This window comes from Purpureocillium takamizusanense, chromosome 9, assembly GCF_022605165.1.
Source record: "Purpureocillium takamizusanense chromosome 9, complete sequence".
NCBI classification, from domain to species: domain Eukaryota; kingdom Fungi; phylum Ascomycota; class Sordariomycetes; order Hypocreales; family Ophiocordycipitaceae; genus Purpureocillium; species Purpureocillium takamizusanense.
Window position 1 is genome coordinate 665,995 of NC_063076.1, and position 20,680 is coordinate 686,674.

The following is a 20,680-nucleotide window of genomic DNA, read 5'->3' on the forward strand; positions in this document are numbered from 1 at the left end:
CGTGACCAAGTGACTTAGCACGCAGCCCAGACGACGCCACTACCACCACCACCACCACCACACCCCCTTCTCTGCCTTTGCTGTCGCTGCGGCCCCCCGTGAAAGCGCGCGAGGGAGAAACGGGATGCGTCGTCGCGACTCGTCCGCATCCAACTCTTCCAAAACAACCACAGCGTCGTCGACCTCCAGCAAGCCTCGCGCCCCGCGCCCTGCGCCCATCAACCCCTTTGCTGGAGACAGACGCAACGCCGCCCCCAGACCGCCCTTTATCGCCATTCATCCGCCGCTGACGCACCCGCCCTCGCTGCCCTCACCGAGGCATTCGTTGTTGCGACGCCCGCCCAGCAACCCGAATCTCGCTGCCGCCGCCCTCGCCGCCACCGCCGCATCGTCGTCCGGCGTTCGCCAGCCGTTGCGTCCCAGGGACGGCAACTCCCAGAAGCAGCATCAACAAAATGTCCCGCTCCTGACGCCGACGACCACCACGCGCTCCACCATTGCGAGCGCCGCCAGGATGCCCGTCGGTGACAGACCGCGACAGCCCCAGCTGAGCGCTGCGGCCGCTCGCTCCGTCAACCGCACGCCAATCACCCCCAAGATTGCGGCCAAAACACAGACTCCCGTCACGCCTTTGGCGGCTCGGAGGCCGCAGAGCGTACATGCGCTCAGAGACGATGCCTCGACCCCTGCCCCTTCCGTGGTCGGCGTCAACAACATTACCCCTCGATCCGGCGCTCGACAGTCGCGCACCGACAGCATCAACAACACACCAACCGGAACCCCCAATCCCGAACGGAGCTCTGATGGAAGTGTCAGCAGGCCAGGTCTGGGCGCTTCGAGTAACACCTACGATGGATCCAGACGGTCAGGAGACTCGCCGAGCGAGTCGGGCGACTCCAACAAGTTCTTCTACGCCAGCGATGCCAAGTCGATGAACCCAGCGGGCATCCAACGACCTGCATCAGTGCCTCAAAAACCAGTGACATTCTTCTACGCCAACGGAATAACGGTCGAGAAACAGCGCAACACGAGCCCGCCCTCGAACAGCATCGTTCCTGCACTTGCACCTGTACCGGAGCCTATGGGGAATAAATTCTTCTATGCAAATGGGGCTCCCGACCTGATCCCTATGCGACCGAATTTGTCCCACTCTGGCTCAGGTTCGACTGTGTCGGTCAATTCAAGACCTGTTCTCGCCCGTCCGGCCACGAGCCATACGGTTGCAGGCACGGCTGCTTCTGCCATTAATCGACCGCTGTCACCGGTCAAGACCTCGACTCCTACAACCCAGGCACTAAAAGGTAGTCCGTTGCCACCACTATCACCGAATCAGCCGTCGCCAACGACGTCTCCGCCAATATTACCAGGCTCAATGGTAGGCAACAAGCGAAGGGTTAGCATCGATGCTGCTCCCAAGCTTATGCACAAGGGTCACTCGCGAGCAGGCAGCGTACCTGTAACTGAACCCATCGCTGCGTCTAGCTTCGCCATGTCTCCCAACACTCCAGAAACAGTCTCACCTCCGTTGAGTCCCGATGCCTCTCAGCGTGCAATGACCATGGCATCAATCCTGCAAGCCGCCGATGAGCTGAGTGAACGCGATGATGAGTGCCTCTCGTCGCGCGGTCCGCAGAGTCCTACCAAATCAACGCATATGTCGGACTCTGTCAGCGAGCTGGTGGCCAATGCCAGACGAGAAAGAAAGGTCCAGGATCTCGAGATTACGAATGCGTCTTTAGAGGCCATCAATCGGACATTAGAGCGGCAGTTGCGGAAACAAACCGCAGAGCTGAGGAGGTTCCGTCGGCTGTCAAGGTCGGGGCGCATCTCGCTCGCTTCTGGCGTCTCCAGCCGGGTCGTTTCCGCAGCGCTTACGGACCCCCCGGTGGATTTGACTGATCTCACAGAGGAGGAAAGCTCGCAAGAGGAAGACAGCCTAGACTCTCTCGATGACTCGGACCTTTCTAGTGAAGAATCCACCGCTGCAGACTCGGCATCGCCGAATGCGAAAATGGCCGCGCGACGAAAGCGCGACGAGAAGCGGCTCCAGCTCGACCTTAGCAAACACCAGGAACTTCTAATTGACAGCCAAAAGATGAACCAAAGCCTCAAACGGTGCCTCAACTGGACCGAGGACCTCATCAAGGAGGGGCAGAAGGCTCTGGCTTACAAGGTCAGGGTCTCGGACGTCCACCTTGGCGGTCGGGTCCTGGCCCCGCCGGACGAGGAGGACGAAGACAACCTGTCGTTTGTGGACGACGCGACGACGCGGATTGACACCACGGGCCTGGAGCTTCCGTGGAACAAGGGCCCGCAAGACCGTGATAGCGGCATTGAGTTGGCCAAGTGATGGTATCTAATACCCTCACTACGCGGCGGCTGGGCTGCCGCGCCTCTTAAGCGCAGAGTCACACCACACGATGCCCTCACTTCCCGGCGGCCGCGAAACAGCGCAAAAGGCGATATGGCTACGGAGTTTTGGCGCACACAGGCCTCTCACCTCTTCTTTCTTTCCTATTCGATCTGACTTGAAACTCTTCATTACGCGAGCGAATCCACGGCGAGCCGACCCAGCCGCCACCCGCATCACACGCGACCTTCATTCTCTTGTACTGTGACAAGGCGGCATTGCGAAAGCCTAGATGACCTCACCTCCCTACCAACAGCAATCCTCCTCTACCCCACCTTTCCTTTGTTGCCATCCCCACCCGCCGAGGGCGAGGCTGTTCTCTTCTTATCATCTTATTAACCCTCCTTCCTTCCCCCTCATTTCTTTCTTCTCTTATGCTTCGTCTTTCTTGGGTTTTTGCGAGAAATTAAGATACCAGATACCCCCGAACGGATGGCAGTGGTTGTTTTGTGGAGGAACGTGGTGCGTGTGGGAGGTAGTGTCGGGCACGGGGCTTGCGGACATCGGGGCGGAGCGGGCATGGACACGGAGACTAATTCCTGGGTTTATATATGAGCACGGAAGGGGAAAAAACACCCCAAGAGACTATACACGAGCCTGGTGATGGCAGGCGGGCGCTTCTTCTGCGAGCGCGGCGGCATCTGGTCTTGGGAGGAAACCCTGCATCTACGTAGCGTGTTGTGCATTACTGCACGACTGCATTGTACTCTAGAGAGACGAGATGGAAAGCAGTGCAACAGAGGGAACATATCCTCCAACATACACTTTCGCGTAAAATGCGGTAAATTACTGAGCCAGCGCACTCATTCGGCCGGCGACCCATCACCTCCGCCTACCAAAACGAAACTTGAGCTCATCATCGCTGTCGTCGCTGTCGGGCACCTCGACCGGCTTGCGTGGCGGAGGCGCCGCCCTGGACCTCTTCGCTGGCTGCTCCGCTGTGACAGGGGAGTCCCGGGCCGGCCGCTTGCCCTGGCTCTGGGTCGTGCCCTGACTCCTTGTGTTGCGCTGCTGCGACTGCGTGGCACTGATGCGGGTGCTGCCCGTCCCACTGGGAGCGGTGTCTTGGTTCGCAGCCAGGTTCTCCTCGTCCTCTTCCGCGTCGCTGCTATCTGATATGACGAAGCCCGTGTTCTTCTTGCGCTGCGACGCCCGGGTGGGCGGGGCCGGCGGCGGCATCGATGGTGTGCTGGTGCTGGCAGACGGGTGGCTCGCCGTCGTCGCTGATGGCTGCGTCGTCTTCTTATTGCGCTGGCTGCCCTCGTCCTCCAGCCAGTAGTTGTCACCGACGCCAAACTCCTTGTTCTTGACCTGTGCGAGTGATATGATAACCCTCGTGGGCTGCCGCCCCTGCTCCTCGCCTCTGCGGCGGAACTTCTTGAAGTTCTTCATGCCGTTCCACTTGGGGTTCCACCGCCCGCTCGCAATGTCCTGATCGCGCGTCGCGACTGCGGATGCGCTGCTCTGGCGCACCGGCATCTCCTCGACGATTTGGAGGCGGCGAATCTCGGCGAGGTCGGCATCGTCTGGTAGGTTGGCGAGGTCCTCCTTTTCGCGGCGAGCTCGAGCCTCCTCCTCTTCGCGGTGGCGAGCGGCGTGGGCGAGCACATCGAGCTCCTTGGGATTCTTGGCCTTTTTGGCGCGAGACGACGCCGAGGCGGCATCGGCCGCGGCGCTTGGTTCCGGAGAAGCAGACGCGAATGCATCGGCGTGCTCGAGGCGCTGGCGCTTGAACCTCGCAACGGCTGGAGCCATCCCGTCCATGAGGTCGTCTTCGGGTAGAGGCGACCCTCTCCTTTTTCGTGGTGAGGCATTTGCGACCGAGTCCGGCTGCGACTGTGAGGCGTATGCTTCCTGCGAGACGAACAGGCCACCTTCGTCAGTCCCCGTGCGTGGTTGCTCCGCGGCGGATCGGACCGATGACGGCTCATCCACATCCATATCTGCGTCATCGTCGAAGCCCGCGAAGCGTCGTTTGATGGGCCCTCTTGCTCGTCCCCGTCTAGGGGGCGGTTGGTCAACCTGGTCATCTGTAGGTTGTGATTCGACATTGCTGGAGGCAGCATGTGCAGCCGCGCTAGAGGGTTGCCCAGAAGCTGCAGCTTCATGCTGTGTAGGCCTGCCACTTTGGTTGGGCATTGAAGATTCGACTTCGAGCGGCCGCCGAAGCTGGCTTGCGTCCTTGACCAAGATGGCCTCCAGGAACTCGTTTTGCTCAATGGGTCGATGGTCCAGGCTGAGCGATACGTCGGTGATGAACTGCGTGTACCAGTCGACAAGGTCGCCTTTGCCCGGCAGGTACCGAACGAGAACGACTCCCTTTCCCTCGCTACCATCTTCAAAGCTGCCCAAGCCTTTTTCACCGGCGACGCTCTTCACATATCGTACAAAGTCATCCGGTAGCTCCTCACCCGGATTAATGGTGTGGAACATGGCTTTGCCGCCCCCGTTCGTAATAGGGGCGAGGAGGTTATTATATTGTGTTTTGTCGTAAAATATGAAGGTGTAGCCTTCGAAGACATCTTTTCGGCCCATGTCTGGCGAATATATAGTGTCTGGGTGTTGAACTGGCTCGCCGCCACGAGGAGGAAGATGTTGCATCGGATCCGGCCAATACTGGGAGAAGTCTTGTTCCAGGGCGCTGGGCTCCGAGGCATCACCACCTCGCGGCGGTTCGGCGGCCTGCATAACGGCTTCGAGGAACGATTCCGTGACAATGTACTTTCCATTGATGAGGGCCTGAAGGCCTTTGGCGGTATTACGCTTCTTTGCGACGACGTGCGTTGTATGATCCGCATTGTACTCGGTCAGGAGTTTGATATCGAGGCCTTCAAACTGGTCGCGCAAGGATGTGAGAGGTTGGGTTTGGAGCTCTTTATTTGTGAAGGAAAAAGTGAAAATGACGGGGAACCAGGTTATACTGCTGTAGTCAGCACGACTGGTCAAAAGGGATCCGGTGTAAAGCTGTAGACTTGCCGGAACACCTGCGGGCATTTGCCCATGACGAACTGGGCTTCCTTGCCCTCGACGACATGTTTGCTGCCTTTGATCTTGGTTCCGTCGACGGTAGTTCCTATCTTTGTCTTCAGGTCCTCGATCGTGAGCTTGGAGCGGCTGGTGAGGTGGTGGGCGTGACCGTCAGGAACGTTGTCGACGGTGATGGTCAAGTGCTTTCGTGAGATGGTATTATGAGAGATGGCGAGCTGGCCGGCTGCAGGAGTCAGCACTGGGAATATGAGAACGACGAGCATGGAACACGAACGTTCTGCGGCGGTTCTTCCAAATAGGTACGTCTTGCCAGGCTTCAACCACAGGCGACGACCTGCAGGCGCACGTTAGCGGAGCGGGGCAAGTGCGAGGTCAGATTCGTGCGTGCCTTCAAAGGCATCCTCACTCTCCAAAAGCCACATTGTGCGGGCCTCGCGCCGCTGCACAGTGCATTGAAGGGCAAGGCGTAATATCTGTCGTCGTGCCGGACGAAGCCGATGGTTGAGGAGGATGACGTTGAAGCATCGTGAACTTTTTGTGGGGTTGACGAGGGACGCGTCGCACTAGAACGCCTGTTCACGTGCGCCGTGGTGGGGGTGCGTCGGGTCCATTCAATTCCTCCCGACTCAACTGCCACAGTGGGCTTTCACCCGCCAACCATGAAACAAGGTGCATCCAGATCTGTCCCCGTCTGAAGCATCACCGAGCGCCTCAAAGCTGTGTCAAGACAATTCAGGCTCACAGTTGCTGATGGATCCCGTACCAGTGCAGCCGCCCTTTATTTTTCCCCGTGTTCGATACGGCATTCCACGACTATTAGCAGCAATGCTCGCGAAGGGCTCGTGGATGCCCGCTGCCAGCTACAGTGTCGCTTGCGCTTGCTACGGACAAATCTCGAACACCAAGTCCGCCGACTCGATGCAGACCACCAACGGGCTCATCATTGCAGCAGTTGTTAGCTGGTGCCAACAAACCAACTTCTGTGCCAGTGGCTGGGAACAGCTGACAGCTTACGGGCTCCCGTCCGTCTGGGCACGGCCCAGGAAGCAGCCAGAGCCCCTATCCACCACAGTCGCATGGTGACAGGCCACCCACCCGCTCGGTCCCCGCCATTGACAGTGAGCCCAGAGCTCCAGGTGGCACTCGGGGTACACGGTGGAGGAATGATGTCAGGGACGAATGAGTGAGTGGGAGGGTCAGCGTCCCGACACAGAGGGGCGGGCCATCCCGTGGCGCCGAGTCAAAGTGAGGACGGCTGTTCCACTTTGACTTCCTCTTTGAGCCCACGTCGACTCGACGTCGCTCTCGTACGGAGCCCGAACAGCTGCTGCCTACTTACTCCGTACTGACTTGAGCATTTCACCTGATACTTCGTATTTGGTACAGGAACCTAGAGATCTCGAATGTATGCGTGCGACAATCCATGGCTTTTGTGGCAAGCAAGGCCAGCCAGCCCCCCCAGCCACCCGCGAGAGGGAGGCTCCAGCTCAACTCCGTACCTTGCATCCCTGCAACTTCCACTTCCACTCCAGCCACCGATTTTCCTCTCACCTAGTCGTCTCCACCGTCTGTCCCGGCCGGCGACGCTAGTAGCGAAGCTTGCAGCTCGGCGGCTCCATTCTGGAGCTGCTCCCGCCCGACCACCGCAGTCGTCATTGGTGCCCAGCCAAAAAGTTCCTTTGGGCGAACGGAGCAGTCGCCGTTGGGAGGACCGGGAGAGAAACGGAGGACGATGGATACAGCACAACGCTTTCTTTTGGTCAACGGGACGAGCGACGTTGGCACGGATGAAAGGCGCCCTCTTCAAGCTTGGCAATCAAGGCCCTGGATCACTTCATAAGGTGCTGCAAAGCACCAAGGGCTTACGCGGGCGGCCGCAGCTGACCGCAGCGTTTGGACACTGGAGCTGCAGTGCGCAACATCCATGCGACCCGCCGCCTGCTTTGTACCCCGGCCACAGCTCATCCTCCCCCTGGACGCTCGTTGGAAGCCTTGCCTTGAAACAGGATTCCTCGAAGAACAATTCACCACTCACTGGCCATGATTGATGAGTGGGTGTGCCCTGACCATGCAACTGCTCTTTGCCTCTTATAATAGCTTTCCTACCTAGTTGTCGAGGTACTACTACTCCGTAAGTCATCACCTTATCCGAGAGAGCCTGCCCAACAAACCGCCAGTTCCCGTCAGCCCAGTCTGCCTTGATGCCAACCAGTACTTCTCCCAGCCTCCCTCTACATCTCGCTCCATGTTCCCGTAGCATTGCTCCATTCAGCGTCATCGCCGCCCCGATATTTTCTTCCTGATTCTGACTCGTGCCGCGTCCCCGGTCACACCGCCATGTCGGCGCCGTACTGGGGCCAGCTGCCAGAGCCGCAAGTCGTCAAAGACCGGCGCCGATTGTCTGCAGGGCTCGACAGCAACGACGACTCGTCGTCTCGCAGAGCCCCCAACCGCGCCTCCATCCAGACCAGTTACACAGACGGCGGCCTCACCGAGTCGACCTTCAGCCCGCACTCGCCCACGACGTCGAGCGTCGCCGGCGCCGGCCTGGCCCCGAGACCGCCCTCGTACCAGCGCCAAACCCAGAGCCGCGTGTCTCGCCCGACCGACCACGGTCACGACACCAGCCGCCCTGCCGTCGCTTCGGGTCTCGCGACGCCTCCTGCCGCTCCCGACGTCCCTCGCGGCCCACCCGTCAGCTACCGTCACCCTCACGGCAACGGTGGTCTGCCCTACACATACCCGGCCGCCGCAGCCGCCGCCACCTCGGGCGCACCCTACGATCCTGAAGCTCCTCCTGCTGCGCTGTCGCGGAACGCAGACATGCAGCCTGAGGCCTACTACACCACGAGGCAGGACACCCGCTTCGACGGCTCCTCGCAGCTGCCGGTGCGCGATGTCGCGGCCAGAAGGGACGCAGACGTCGCCGCCCAGCCGCGTCGGCCGTCGGCAGCGGGATCCTCGGCGGAACGTCGCAGAAAGTTGGCCATCGACCGATCACCACTGCAAAGGCTTGAGCTGACGCTCGATAGTATGACCAAGGAAGAGAAGAGGGCCCGGGTGCAGGCGGCGGAGCAAAGGGCGAGGCAGCGCGCGGCCGCAAAGGCGGCGGCGGACATGTCCGTTGCAAGAGACGCCCAAGCAGTGGACCAGTACCAGGCGGATCACAACATGCATCAGGAGCCTCATGTGGTGCCTGCGCCCGTGTCTATGCCGGCACCCGTCTCGGTCGCGCAGACCATGCCCCACGAGCCCGCCCGGAGAGAGCTGCCAGCTCGGCATGAGCCGCCTTCACATCGTCACCCACACGAGGAGCAACACGATTACCCTAACCCAGCATGGCAAGAGCCACAACAGACTCCACGACAGCATCAGCATCAGCATCACCAGCAACAGCAACACTCACACCAGCAGCAGCCACACCATCAACAACTACAAGAGGTTGTTCCTCCCCGGCAGCTGCCTCCTCCCGGGGACAGCGGCATCCCCCAGCGCAACTTGAGCTTCCGCGAACGCACCGCGCGGAACGATGGCAACCTACCGGGAGGCGAGTCGCAACCACTGCCCGTGGGCGGCGGGCTTGCCTTGGCTCGCAGCGGAAGCAACAAGCTGAGGAAGGAGCCTCCTCCAGAGGCACGCTACCGCCAAATGGGTGCCGAGAGAAGCGTATCTATGAGACAGACTCCAACGGGGCCGCCCCGGTCAGACAGGGTCGTTTCCCTCGAGGCGCGAAACAAGGAACTACCGCCACCACCACCAACGGAGGCTAGGGCTGCGCCGAGCCACGATAACGAACGCTATCCGGCGTTTGTCGAGAGCGAGCCTATCCACAGTATCCATCGACGCGCTACCGAGCCCAGTCAGCGACACATTGAAATCCAAGCTGCTCCCGTAACTGGCCACCGACATAACGTCGAGCAGCCGGCCGAGACGCAGCTCGCTCAACCCGCCGTCATCCGTCCTCAGGCGCTGCAAGAAGCCGAGTCGGAGGCTTCACACCCTCACTCTCCCGGGATGCCGTCCATCAGGCGCGAAGACCTGCGCCCGGGCGAAGGCCTTTATAAGCCACCCGAGTGGCTCGACGAGTGGAAAAAGGGCACCACAGGCACGTTGTCCGGGGCACTCCTCGATGTCACCAGGGAGCAGTCGTCTGGAGCCGACATCAACAAGGCATGGTGGGAGACTGGGCGAGGCGGTGGCAACGGCAACGCGGCGAGGCGTAAGGCCGAAGCTTTCGATGGAGAGTACGACGATACGACAGGTAAGCGTCCCGGCTCCGTGCGTCGAGCAACAGCTAATCTCCCCAGGGCCAACTCGCTTCAAGCCGCCCTTATATCTCAAGTGCGGTCCTCTTTTGAGATACTGCGGTATTCGTCGCGAGAGATTTCCCACCAGGTCTGGCGGGTTTAACGAGCGCGAGATATGGCGAGGCAGCATCCTGATTGTTACCCAAGACGCAGAATCTTCGTACGAGATTGCTCCAATGCTCCGGCTTTTCGTGCAAAACGTGGCGCTTCTGCCACGACCGCCTCATCAGGTCAACGGGGACCTGCCACCGGAGTACGTTGACCCGATCGCCGGACATCCCAAGTTGGGCCGCAGAGGCGAGACCCTGTATGTCCGACCAGTAGAGCAACTGGAGGAAGCCAAGGACTTGTCTCGCGACGAGACGGATAACGGCCTCTTCGAGAAGACAAAGAGCCCGCCCGACGTGGCCCCTGCCGATGGCTCCACGGATCTACCCGGGTCGTTCGCACGCCGTCGCAAAGCCGTTGGCATTGACGGCGAGAAGCTACAAAAATACAAAGACGCTCGAGGCTTCCGTCTGCACGCCGAGCGTGGGCACACTTTCTGGCGCTTCAACATCGAGGTGGAGCTCCAGGCGAAGCAGCAGCGCATCGCCTACCGCATCAACCGAGGGCCCTGCATGGGCTTCTGGGTCCCTGCGCGAGGAGAGGCCATGAACATCATGTTCTACAGCTGCAACGGCTTCAGCCTCAGTGCCAAGCCCGACGAACTCAGCGGGCCAGATCCCATGTGGCGGGACGTGCTGAATTCGCATCAGACGCAGCCGTTCCACGTCATGGTCGGCGGCGGCGACCAGCTTTACAACGACTGCATCGCCGACGAATGCCAACTCTTTGACCAGTGGCTCGACGCTCGCAATCCTCACCACAAGCACAATGCACCGTTCTTGCCCGAGATGCAAGACGAGATGGAGGAATTTTATCTCGAGCGGTATTGCATGTGGTTCTCTCAGGGTCTCTTTGGACTTGCCAATTCCCAGATTGCCATGGTCAACATGTACGACGACCACGACATCTTTGACGGGTACGGCTCGTACCCTGACCGGTACATGAACTCGCCCGTCTTCCGCGGCCTCGGTGCCGTGGCGTTCAAGTACTACATGCTGTTCCAGCATCAAAGCCTCATGGACGAGACGGAGATGACGGAGCCAAGCTGGATTCTGGGAGACCAGCCGGGACCGTACATTGGCGAACTAAGCCGCAGCGTGTACGTCTCCGTGGGTGGCAAGGTGGCGTTGCTAGCAGTCGACTGCCGAACGGAGAGGACGGAACACGACGTGATTGGAGACAAGACTTGGGAGAAGATCATGAACCGGCTGTACGCCGAAGTCAGGCGCGGACAGGTCGAACATCTTCTTGTTCTGCTGGGCGTCCCCATCGCCTACCCTCGCCTCGTGTGGCTGGAGAACATGTAAGTGAGGCCAACAACACAACGAGAGGATTCTACTGACAAATGAATAGCCTGACGTCCCGGTTGATGCACCCTGTCAAGGCTTTGGGCCGCACTGGCGTTTTCGGCAAGGCACTCAATAACATTGATGGCGGCGTCGAGGTGCTGGACGACCTGAACGATCACTGGACCGCCAAGAACCACAAACACGAACGGAGCATCATCATTGAGGATCTGCAGGATCTCGCCATTGATAAATCGATGCGGGTCACGATTTTGAGCGGTGATGTCCACTTGGCCGCGGTCGGGCAGTTCTACTCGAATCCAAAGCTTGGACTGGCCAAGCACAAGGACCCGCGGTACATGCCCAACATCATCTCATCGGCCATGGCCAACCACCCGCCGTCTGATCTCATGGCAGATGTCCTCAACAAGCGCAACAAGGTGCATCACTTTGACAAGCAGACAGACGAGAACATGATTCCGCTCTTCCAGCACGGCGTGGACGGAAAGGCCAGGAACAATAAGCACCTTTTGCCACACCGAAACTGGTGTCAGATCCGCGCATGGGCACCAGGAAACACCCCCCCTCCCACGCCGCCACTGTCGGCCTACGAAGGCACTCCGAGTCCGTCGCCCAGCAAAGGTGGCGGGATCTTCAGAAGGCTATCTTCCAGGAGGCAACCTCAGGCGGCCAATTTCGACGGCTCGAGGGACTCTGTAAGAGGCCCCAAGCCTCCCGTGTCTGGTGGCATGGGCTTCTTCCGCAGCCTCTCGCGACGCAACTCTACAGACGGGCGACGGCCGGCCAAGCTCACGCGAAGCATGTCGCTGGGCCGCGGAGAGGGCGAGAAGAGGGGCTTCTTCGGCTTCGGGCGGCGAGGCAGCGAGAGTCGGCCCGACGATGGCGGCATCAACGGACAGTGGGGTGGCGACAGCGACGAGGACGAATTCTACGGGCACCCGGCACATCCTCCTCCAGCTGCTCGTCCGTCGGGCCTTCGCGGGGGAGGCACGTATGACGACGAGTACGCCGAGGGTGATGAGTCGTACTTTACGGCGAGGCCGCTGCCGCCTCGTCGAGCGGTGACGCTGGAAAGCCAGCCTCCGTCAGCCGGCGACGAGGAGGCGCCCGTCATCAGGCCCTTCCACCGCACGCCGACGGGACTATCGACGAAGCAACTGAAGAAGGCGGAGCAGTACGAGGTGGACCTGGAAGGCGGACTGGACATCACGCTCAACGTTGAGGTCAACCCCAAGGACCCGACGGGCATCACGGTGCCGTACCGCCTGCTGGTGCCGCGGCTGCAGTACGAGTACGATCCGGCGAGCGACGAGCTGGCCGCGTCGACGAAGCGGCTGGCCCAGGAGCCGCGGGGGTTCAAGAGGCTGTTTAGCATACGGAGACGGAAGCAGGAGAAGGCGCAAGAGACTCACGACGGGCCGCCTAGCGAGGAGGACGAGGACGGCGAAGAGGACGAGTATCCGAGGCACTGAATGGGCGAGTCATGGATAGCGCATGTTTGATTGGGTCAGGGTCATTGCATACGGACGGCGTTTGGTTGAGTCTTGGGGTGTGGCAGGCTTAGTGGTCCATCGTTTTCGTCAAACAAGATGATGTTGGCGTTGTCGTTTGTCGCCGCTTAGAGATCCGTTTGCCTGGTATGAGGTGGTGGTGGCAGAACCTTAACTCAATATGCTAAACGGGCCTGGGCTACCGGACTGTCGGCTTCACACGCCCCAACTCCGGGCGCTACGTCCGCCTGTGAGCTGTTGGGCGGCGCCAGGCACGGCCTCCACTCCACTACGGGCAACACTGGGAATTCGAGGGCCCAATGGGGGGGCCCTGATCCCGCCCGCCCAAAGGGGGCGGCGACCTCTGCTTGCCAGCATTGGAAGCTCCTTGTGCTGAGTACCTTACCTTGCCTCGCCGGGCTTGCTTTTGCCTACAGTGATACCTTAGCCACTGGGCCTAGACCATCCCCAAGCTGAACCTACCGCATGTGGCAGTTGAGGCGCCCGCCTCCACCTCCACTGGACATGACCCTCCACCACGCATCAGGACCCTCCTGTCACTGCTACGACTGAACCCAGGCTCCGTCCGCCTTTGAACAGGTGACCTCCTTCCGCATTGCCTGCCGCCAAGCTTAGTACGGCACGGCACAGGAGTCGGCCAGCCAAACCCCGAGCGACTTCCATTCCTTCGCACCTTCTGGAGGATATCCTTTTGCCGAAGCCATCACCAGCACACGCGCTCCGCGGCATCTCGTTGCCCATTTTTCAGGCCAATTTCGGCATTGTCTGCCTCTTGCCGACTTGCCGGCCAGCCAGCCAGCCAGCCTTGTCTGCCGCCGTGTCTGCCCGCCACGTCCACCGAATACGACCTGCCGTCTCTCTCTCTCTCACTCACTCGGCAGTAGCTGGGAGTCCTCGCTCGCCTCCTGACACCCACCCGACCCCCGGGCAAGGGGCTGGCATGGCGGCGCCACGATGATGGCTCGCCACGACATGTCCGCGCTCGACGAATTCAAGGTCGTCGCGCGGCGCCGCGCGCGGCTGCTGTGGGCGTGGGCGCGAGGGCCCGGGAGGCAGCTCGCCGCGACGCTCTCGCTCTCCGCGCTGCACCAGCTGCGCAGGAACCTCGCCCCGCGCCGCCTCTTCAGCTTCCCGCACGCCCTGTTCCTGGTATGGGCCATCATCCTGCTGTGGGGGGAGCGCTGGGTGTTTGAGACCAAGATCGCCGACTGCGACTGGCATACCTGGGAGCATTGGGTACGTGATGCCGCCTCGCCTGATCTCGCTTCCTCGTGCCGCCATGGGCCCGCGGGGTGATACCATTTTCGAAGCTGACCCCTCTTGACAGCCCAAGGAGGCGAGGCCGCATCACCTCGTCTTCGTCGCCGACCCTCAGCTCATCGATCCGCACTCGTACCCAGGCCGCCCGTGGCCCATCAACCCCCTGACCGTCCTCGTCACCGACAACTACATGCGCAGGGGCTACAACGCCCTGCAGCGCCAGCTGCACCCCGATAGCGTCTTCTTCCTTGGGGACCTCTTCGACGGCGGGCGCGAGTGGAAGACCGAGAGCGGGACGTTTGTGGACCCCAAATGGGGGAGCTCGCGGTCGTCGGGCGAGAAGAAGTGGGTGAAGACATGGCACCGCAAGTACGGCGAGGACTTTTGGGTGCGGGAGTACCAGCGCTTTAGCAACATCTTTTTCGACAACTTCAACGCCGGGGGCTCCAGTCCCGGGCCCATGCAGAGAGGCAAGAAACTGGTTGCGAGCCTGCCCGGCAACCATGACCTGGGCTTTGGGGCGCAGATTCAGGTGCCCGTCCGAGACCGCTTCGCGGCCTTTTTTGGCGACGTCAACCGAGTCGACGTCGTCGGCAACCATACCATCGTGTCGGTCGATACCGTCTCGCTGAGCGCCGAGACTTCGCAGTTTAAAGGCCAGCACAACCTGCGGCCTATATACGGCCCCGCCAAGGAGTTCCTTGAGAATGTCCAGGCGACCAAGAGAAAGCTGGTCCAGGAGGAGCTAAGCGTGTGGCACGACACCGAGAGGGACTTGCGGCTTGGCCACAAGGTGGAAGACATCGACAAGGCGGACACGACGCGTTGGCCGCGGGACCCCGGGCCCGGGGCACCCGACTTCCCCACGATCCTGCTCACCCACGTGCCACTCTACCGGGCACCCGGCACGCCTTGCGGACCGCAGCGTGAGCACTGGCCGCCGACAAAGCCGCCCAAGGGGCAGACAGGCGTCGTCAACCCGGACAATCGCAACGCAATCACGGTGGCAGGCGGGTACCAGTACCAGAATGTCTTGAACGAGGAGACGTCGGCTCATCTGATCAAGAGCGTGGGCAATGTGGTACACGTCTTCTCGGGCGACGACCACGACTACTGCGAGGTGACGCACTCGGCGTCCAAGGGAGGTGTGCGGGAGATCACCGTCAAGAGCTTCAGCATGGCCATGGGGGTGCCGACGCCCGGGTTTCTCATGGTCAGCATGTACAACCCTGTCGGCGCCGATGGCAAGCCGGTGGGCGAAGCCACGACGACGCTTCAGACACACTTGTGCCTGATGCCGAACCAGATCCACATGTACATGAAGTACGTGACATTCATCATCCTCTCGCTGGTGCTCCTGGCGGTGCGTGCGTTCCTCGTGCCCGTCTTGCATCTGCAGCCCTTTGCGCTCGAGCCGGAGCAACGGACGAGCGTGCTCCCGCTGTTCAAGGACAAGGCCAAGGCCGAGCCGCCGGACCACTCGGCGCACCGAAACAGCAGCTACAACCACCACACGTCATCACTCTCGACAGCCGCCAACGGCCACGGCAACGGCAACGGGGCGCGCTGGTCGTCCAAGAAGAGCGGCAAGCGGGCGCGGCAGTGGGGCGGCTGGGCCGGTGACCGCGGCGGCGTCGGCATCGGCGGCGGCCCACGCATCAAGCTCGACGCCGACGACTTTTACGATGGCGGCAAGGGGTGGAAGGGCTCCGGAGCGCGCCGCCAGGGGTCGTCGCTGCGGATGCTGGGGAGGGAGCTGTGGACGACAACGTGGAGGGTGGCCTGGATGACGGTGCTGTTTTGGGCGTACCTGGCGAGGGAGGGCTGAGGCGGCGGCGAGAGGGAGTGAGATTGCCGCACCGTTCTCGCATACATGCACCCGCGGCCATGACAAGCGGTGACTCTTACCTTAATTAAAAATTGTGTCTACATGATGAGCGGCGAAGCAACATACAAAGCAGCAGAATCCAAAAAGATGTCTGGGCTGACGGGGATGGGAGCAGCCCGGACGGGAACAAATGTGTATAATATGGGACGGGAGAACTGAGGGACGGTGTTTTCTTTGCCTTTTCATCAGCATTGGATACGACAAGGTGGCCAAAAAGGGTGGCTTTGGGCGGGGAGCTCAGTCTTGTCTTGGGAAGGGGAGCATGGGCTGTGAGGTATCACCATCATCATATCATTAAAACTATCAGCATCATCATCAGTATTACCGCATGTGCTTTATATTGACGTTGATATCGTATCATGACCATCGTACGTACGCCATGACATCATCATCTGTCATTGCATTCTGGCAACGGACACGGCCGCGCAGATCATCTGGTCAATTAATCCGTATCCTACCACCGGGCGCCGCCGTGCAGGGAAAAAAACACCTGGTTCAGATTGCTCTTCCTTGTTTGTACGGCACGTATGGTTCTGGCTGTCGAGGTGTTTTTGTTGTAGGAGCTTGAAGGAACCCCTAGCTCATGGCTGTATGTATACGCCCTGAAGACGGATTGTGTATCCAACGCGTGTTATTTTCTCCCACGGACTCGTCTTGCGCGCCGTTTTGGTCCAGTTGCGTGGCGCGACAACTGACTAGGCAGTCAGTCCGCTCGCTCCGGGGGACGCCTTGCGGTTCTTCAACCATGAGGTAATGCGAGCGAGCGGTGGCGACCCGGGCTGGCTCGCGTGACCGCGCCGGTGACCCATCCGAGCGGGGAGTCGGGACAGTTGCATTTTGGTCGCCTAGGACGTATGTATGTGTGTCTGTGGGCATGCCAGCGAAGGGAGGGACGACGCGGCAGCGGGGGTCTAGCTGCCTGGCGGTAGAGTTGAACATGCGCGTAGAGCAGTAGGTGTAGAGAGGGAGAGTGAGCATCGGGGTTGAACCCTCCCCCCTCCCCCTTCCTCTATGCCCCGCCCCGAATGGCGCGTCGGCAACGCATGCGCGACGCTGCTGTCGCGATGGTGCCGCTGCCTCAAGGCATGACGAGCAACAGCCCCCAACCTCCTTTCGCCGATGGCAAGTCTGTAACCACCTATCTCGCTCACTCGCCTGCTCTACGCCTCTCCACGCTCGCGCGCGCGCGTGCGCCGTCTCACCGACCACTACCACCGCCGGCGCCGGGCCTGCGCGTCACGCCGAGGCGCTCCTCGCGGGCGCGCCGGGCGGCCTGTCCGGGGGTCAGATCCTGCTGGACGTGCTGCTGCGCGTGAGCCGCTTGTTGCTGTTGCTGCTGCTGTTGTTGCTGCTGCTGTTGCTGGCGGGCCTGCAGGGCTTCGCTGGCGCGACGGTCCTCGTAGGCGGCGACGTCCTCGGCCGTGATGGCGAGGGTTGTGGGCGGGCGGCGGAGCATGATGGCGTGGGTGATGGTGTTGTTGTTGTCGTCGTTGTTGTCGCGGTGCTGTTGTGGACTGTGGCCACCGCTCGTGTTTTTGGTCTAGTTTTGTTATTGTGGTGGTGGCAGTTGATGGAGCAGAGCGGTTGGGTTTGGCAGAGTGTGTTTTTCCCCCTAGGTTGGTTGTTGTCTTGCTGCTGCTCACTGGCGGGGCGTCGGTGGCGCGCGGGGGAGCAGTGAGCAAGCCCGTGGGATGACGATTGATGGCTGGCCGAGCTTTGGGCTACTTTGGGGAAAGAAGGAAAGAGGGGGGAGAACGGCGATGAGAGAGATGACGAGGCTGGAGTAGGGGTTTTTACTTGGGGGAAGAGAGGTGAGTAGGTGGATGTGAGGGTGTGAAAGGTGTGTTTATTTGTTCAGGGTCTGATGCTGTGAGACTTGATGAGGAGTGGGAGGGTGTGTGTGTCCACGGGTGTGTGTGTGTGTGTGTCACTGCCGCCAAGGACACTGCCGCGCGCTAAAGTTCGTAAGTTAACTACTACAGAGGGTGCACCGTCGTCAGGTGGTAAGTTACCTGTAGTGGCGCGGTGGGGGGGAGCCATCGTCAGCGACGGGCGCTGTAGCATAGCATCATCCGTTGAGCTCCATTGCACATGCAACATCCGCCAGACTACACGGTCATGTGCAAGTAAAAGAGGCATTACGAAGGCTGCGTTTGTAAAGCGTTAATTCATCTTCAATTAAAGATTGTATGAACGACCACCGACATGCTTCTCCAGCTCAATGTCCTCGTCGACCATTGCTTGCAGGCTCTTTGGGCTCGCAATTGTACATGCCACCATGATCTTGCGAGCCATTGCGCCAAGCAGTGAGATTAAGATCCCCCATTCCCATTGACAAAAGAATGGCCACCACCGTTTCTCATGCCGTCCGTTCTGTTCTCTTCCCAGGTGTTCCGTTGCCTCTGCCCGTAATGCGGTCTGCAAAATCCCCCGTCTTCACCCACCCGTTGCCAATGACGTCCGTCTCATCTACCCAGCCCACGCACAAGTCCCCCTTTCTCAAGGTCAGTCGTTTCGTTGATTCTTCATCTCCTCTTCAATTCTGAGGTTGTATCTTCGCCCTCCCTGCGAGGCCCGTAGTTTGAACCTGTCGGGCAGGCACCTGGCCCTGCTCTCTCTCATCACGACCCGCGGCGACGACGGCTGGCCAGCAAGCAAGCCCCTTCAAAGGCCGTCTTCAAGCTCACGTCGGTGGATCCGATCGTCGAGACGCACGTACGCCACTCGCCCCTGTTGCTGCTGTCGCTGTCGCTGCCGCTGCTGTTGCGCAGAACCCGTCGATGTCCTCGACAGTGTGGCCGCCCCCGCGGCATTGCTGTGCTTCTTCCCCCCCACCGCCGCCGCCGCTGCCGGCACAGGCGCCGCGGACACGACGACGACGGCCCCCAAGAACGCAACCACCGCCGTGCAGGAGCCAAACTTCATTTCCACCCTTTTTCTTCTTTCCCCTTTTTTTCTCTTGAAGTCTTCTCGTACTCCCTCTCTCTCTTTCTAATCTCTCTCCCCCCGCCTCCGCTCGTGCAATTGACCAGCGGGCGGCGAACCCGTGTCCTGCCTTCGGGTCCAAGGCCCAAATCCCCCTTGCGTCTGGCGGGCTGGCGGGCAGGCGGGCCAGCCTTCGGTCAAGATTCAAGAATTGCCCCGAATGGGGATTTCTCTGCAGATTGAAGAAGAGAGAGAGAGGTAGCAATTTTGGAAAAGGGAACAGCGGCAATTTTGTCGGGCGCGACAGGTCGTGCTGCGTAGCTGTGGTGCAAATGAATACGCCCCTTTCTTTGCTTTGTTGTGATGCTGCTTGCTGTTGATGTTCTGCTGTTATTATGGTTGTTGTTGCCGTTGAAACGGGCAGGGTGCAGATCCCGCTCGGTGCCCATGCACGACATGCGTTGCGAGAGACAGGCAGGCAGGCAGGCAGGCGGGCAGACGGAGAGACAAACAGGCAGACTGACAGCAGCTGCAATAAAGGGAGCGAGGACTCGCAAAATAGCTGGCCGTCGCCGTGCCAGCCGTGCCTCGCTCCTCAGCCGCCCGCCCGCCCGCCCGTCCGGCCGTTTCTCCCCTCCTCGTCTCACACAGACAGACATAGGAACGCCAGCAACCAGCACAAGGTTCTAGACCCCCCCCCTCTCCCTCCGCCACTGTGTAACGGTCGATGGATTCTTCTTCTTAAACCGGGCGGGCCGGGGCCGGCTGCGCCCCCAAAGACACACATGTACTACGTACCACCAACAGTGGCCGAATACCTTGCCTACAGGCGAGGCAGCGCGCGATGTGAGTAGTATAGTTACATCATGTACCCTGAGGGAGGGGCGCCCTTTTTGGGTTTTTTGTGGTCGTCTTCGTTTCCGTCCCGACACGCTGCGGGTTACAGACAGGTCTCTGGTGGCGCTCGCTGTGTGTGTGGCGTGTGTGAGTTGTGTGTCACATTTGTGTTTTGTGTTGCTGCTGCTTGCGGGCGGACGGGCGGGGGCCCAGCGAGCGCCATCATGACAAGGTAGGTATGCCAAAACGCCAAAAGTCGAGATGACAGCTTTCAAGGCAACATGGGGCGCCTAACTGCTAACAAAGTACGGACGGGGAGGAAGGAGGGGGAAGAGATGCACAGTATATAAGGGCCGGTGTGCATCTACTAGTCCGGTAGTATAGTATGGCATAGTATTAGTGCCTGTATAATGCCATGTACGTAGTAACTAAGTTAGTGTGGTGGTGGTGGCAGTAGTAGTAGCCAAGAAGCGACAACGTTCGAAAAGACGAGCCAAGTATACTTTGTCTAAGTGTTTGCCAGCTGATGTAGAAAGCGGCGACACTGCACACCGCTGGAACTCACCGTACTTCGTCCGGAGCATCACCGCCGCAATCGTACTTTCTGGGGCGGTCGAGACCATCGCGCACCACCAAAACCCAACACCACCAGGGTCCAGAACCAACACCAAAGCATATCAAACTACCTCCCTCTACCCTCTCTCTCCCTCTCCCTCCTTCTCTGTTCCCTCTCCTGCTCGTGCGCCGCTCCATATATGCTTCGTACATGCCACACCCAAAACGAAAAAACGGCGTTTCGCCCTGCTGCTGCTGCTGCTGTTGCTGTTGCTGCGCCGCATTCATCGGTACCTACGTACGAAAATATCCCCACGCACCTCCGTATCCTCCGCGCCGGGCACCGCCGCACACACACACCACGAAACACAAAGGGCCAAAACACACAAACACAAACAACGGCCAGCACAGCCACGCTCCCAGCAAACAGCAACAGCACGTCCATCACGGACCTCGGGCTAAGCGAGGCACATCGTTTTGCACATCCATCGAGCGAAAGTAGCGAGAGCAAGAGGTGAATCATGTCTTTCATTTGTCATGGAGGATGCACTCGTCTTGTCTGCGCCGCATCGTCGTCAGACACC

At 60.2% G+C, this 20,680-nt stretch overlaps 6 protein-coding genes across 6 annotated transcripts; 4 read left to right on the forward strand and 2 right to left on the reverse strand.

Moving 5' to 3' along the window:
- Positions 1-32: 32 nt before the first annotated feature.
- Positions 33-3,157, forward strand: JDV02_009036 (uncharacterized protein). The gene has a single exon (XM_047990676.1). It carries the CDS (start codon positions 125-127, stop codon positions 2,348-2,350), a length of 2,226 nt encoding a protein of 741 aa, XP_047846685.1. The 5' UTR covers positions 33-124; the 3' UTR covers positions 2,351-3,157.
- Positions 3,024-5,914, reverse strand: JDV02_009037 (uncharacterized protein). Its single transcript, XM_047990677.1, has 4 exons — positions 5,787-5,914; positions 5,673-5,732; positions 5,387-5,621; positions 3,024-5,330 (listed from the first exon to the last, which is right to left on the reverse strand). The coding sequence occupies exons 1-4, from the start codon at positions 5,818-5,820 to the stop codon at positions 3,233-3,235; spliced, it is 2,427 nt and encodes an 808-aa protein (XP_047846686.1). The 5' UTR covers positions 5,821-5,914; the 3' UTR covers positions 3,024-3,232.
- A 143-nt stretch (positions 5,915-6,057) lies between these two features.
- JDV02_009038 (uncharacterized protein) lies at positions 6,058-6,481 on the forward strand (the record flags this gene model as incomplete). The annotated part of the gene is made up of 2 exons (XM_047990678.1): positions 6,058-6,067; positions 6,165-6,481. The coding sequence occupies 2 exons, from the start codon at positions 6,058-6,060 to the stop codon at positions 6,479-6,481; spliced, it is 327 nt and encodes a 108-aa protein (XP_047846687.1).
- A 1,254-nt stretch (positions 6,482-7,735) lies between these two features.
- JDV02_009039 (uncharacterized protein) lies at positions 7,736-12,592 on the forward strand (the record flags this gene model as incomplete). The annotated part of the gene is made up of 4 exons (XM_047990679.1): positions 7,736-8,379; positions 8,431-9,659; positions 9,706-11,116; positions 11,167-12,592. 4 exons carry the CDS (start codon positions 7,736-7,738, stop codon positions 12,590-12,592), a joined length of 4,710 nt encoding a protein of 1,569 aa, XP_047846688.1.
- A 633-nt stretch (positions 12,593-13,225) lies between these two features.
- On the forward strand, positions 13,226-16,098 carry JDV02_009040 (uncharacterized protein). The gene is made up of 2 exons (XM_047990680.1): positions 13,226-13,867; positions 13,959-16,098. Exons 1-2 carry the CDS (start codon positions 13,586-13,588, stop codon positions 15,717-15,719), a joined length of 2,043 nt encoding a protein of 680 aa, XP_047846689.1. The 5' UTR covers positions 13,226-13,585; the 3' UTR covers positions 15,720-16,098.
- An 879-nt stretch (positions 16,099-16,977) lies between these two features.
- On the reverse strand, positions 16,978-18,074 carry JDV02_009041 (uncharacterized protein; the record flags this gene model as incomplete). The annotated part of the gene is made up of 2 exons (XM_047990681.1): positions 16,978-17,319; positions 17,985-18,074. 2 exons carry the CDS (start codon positions 18,072-18,074, stop codon positions 16,978-16,980), a joined length of 432 nt encoding a protein of 143 aa, XP_047846690.1.
- Positions 18,075-20,680: the final 2,606 nt, after the last annotated feature.

Excerpts from the sequence above, each read along its gene's own strand:
- JDV02_009036 (XM_047990676.1), top strand. The coding sequence starts at position 125 with ATGCGTCGTCGCGACTCGTCCGCATCCAACTCTTCCAAAACAACCACA.
- JDV02_009037 (XM_047990677.1), bottom strand. The coding sequence starts at position 5,820 with ATGTGGCTTTTGGAGAGTGAGGATGCCTTTGAAG. Across the intron at positions 5,733-5,786 it reads GAGTGAGGATGCCTTTGAAG|GTCGTCGCCTGTGGTTGAAG; the intron begins GCACGCACGAAT and ends GTGCGCCTGCAG. Across the intron at positions 5,331-5,386 it reads AAATGCCCGCAGGTGTTCCG|TATAACCTGGTTCCCCGTCA; the intron begins GCAAGTCTACAG and ends TGACTACAGCAG.
- JDV02_009040 (XM_047990680.1), top strand. The coding sequence starts at position 13,586 with ATGATGGCTCGCCACGACATGTCCGCGCTCGACGAATTCAAGGTCGTC. Across the intron at positions 13,868-13,958 it reads GGCATACCTGGGAGCATTGG|CCCAAGGAGGCGAGGCCGCA; the intron begins GTACGTGATGCC and ends CCCTCTTGACAG.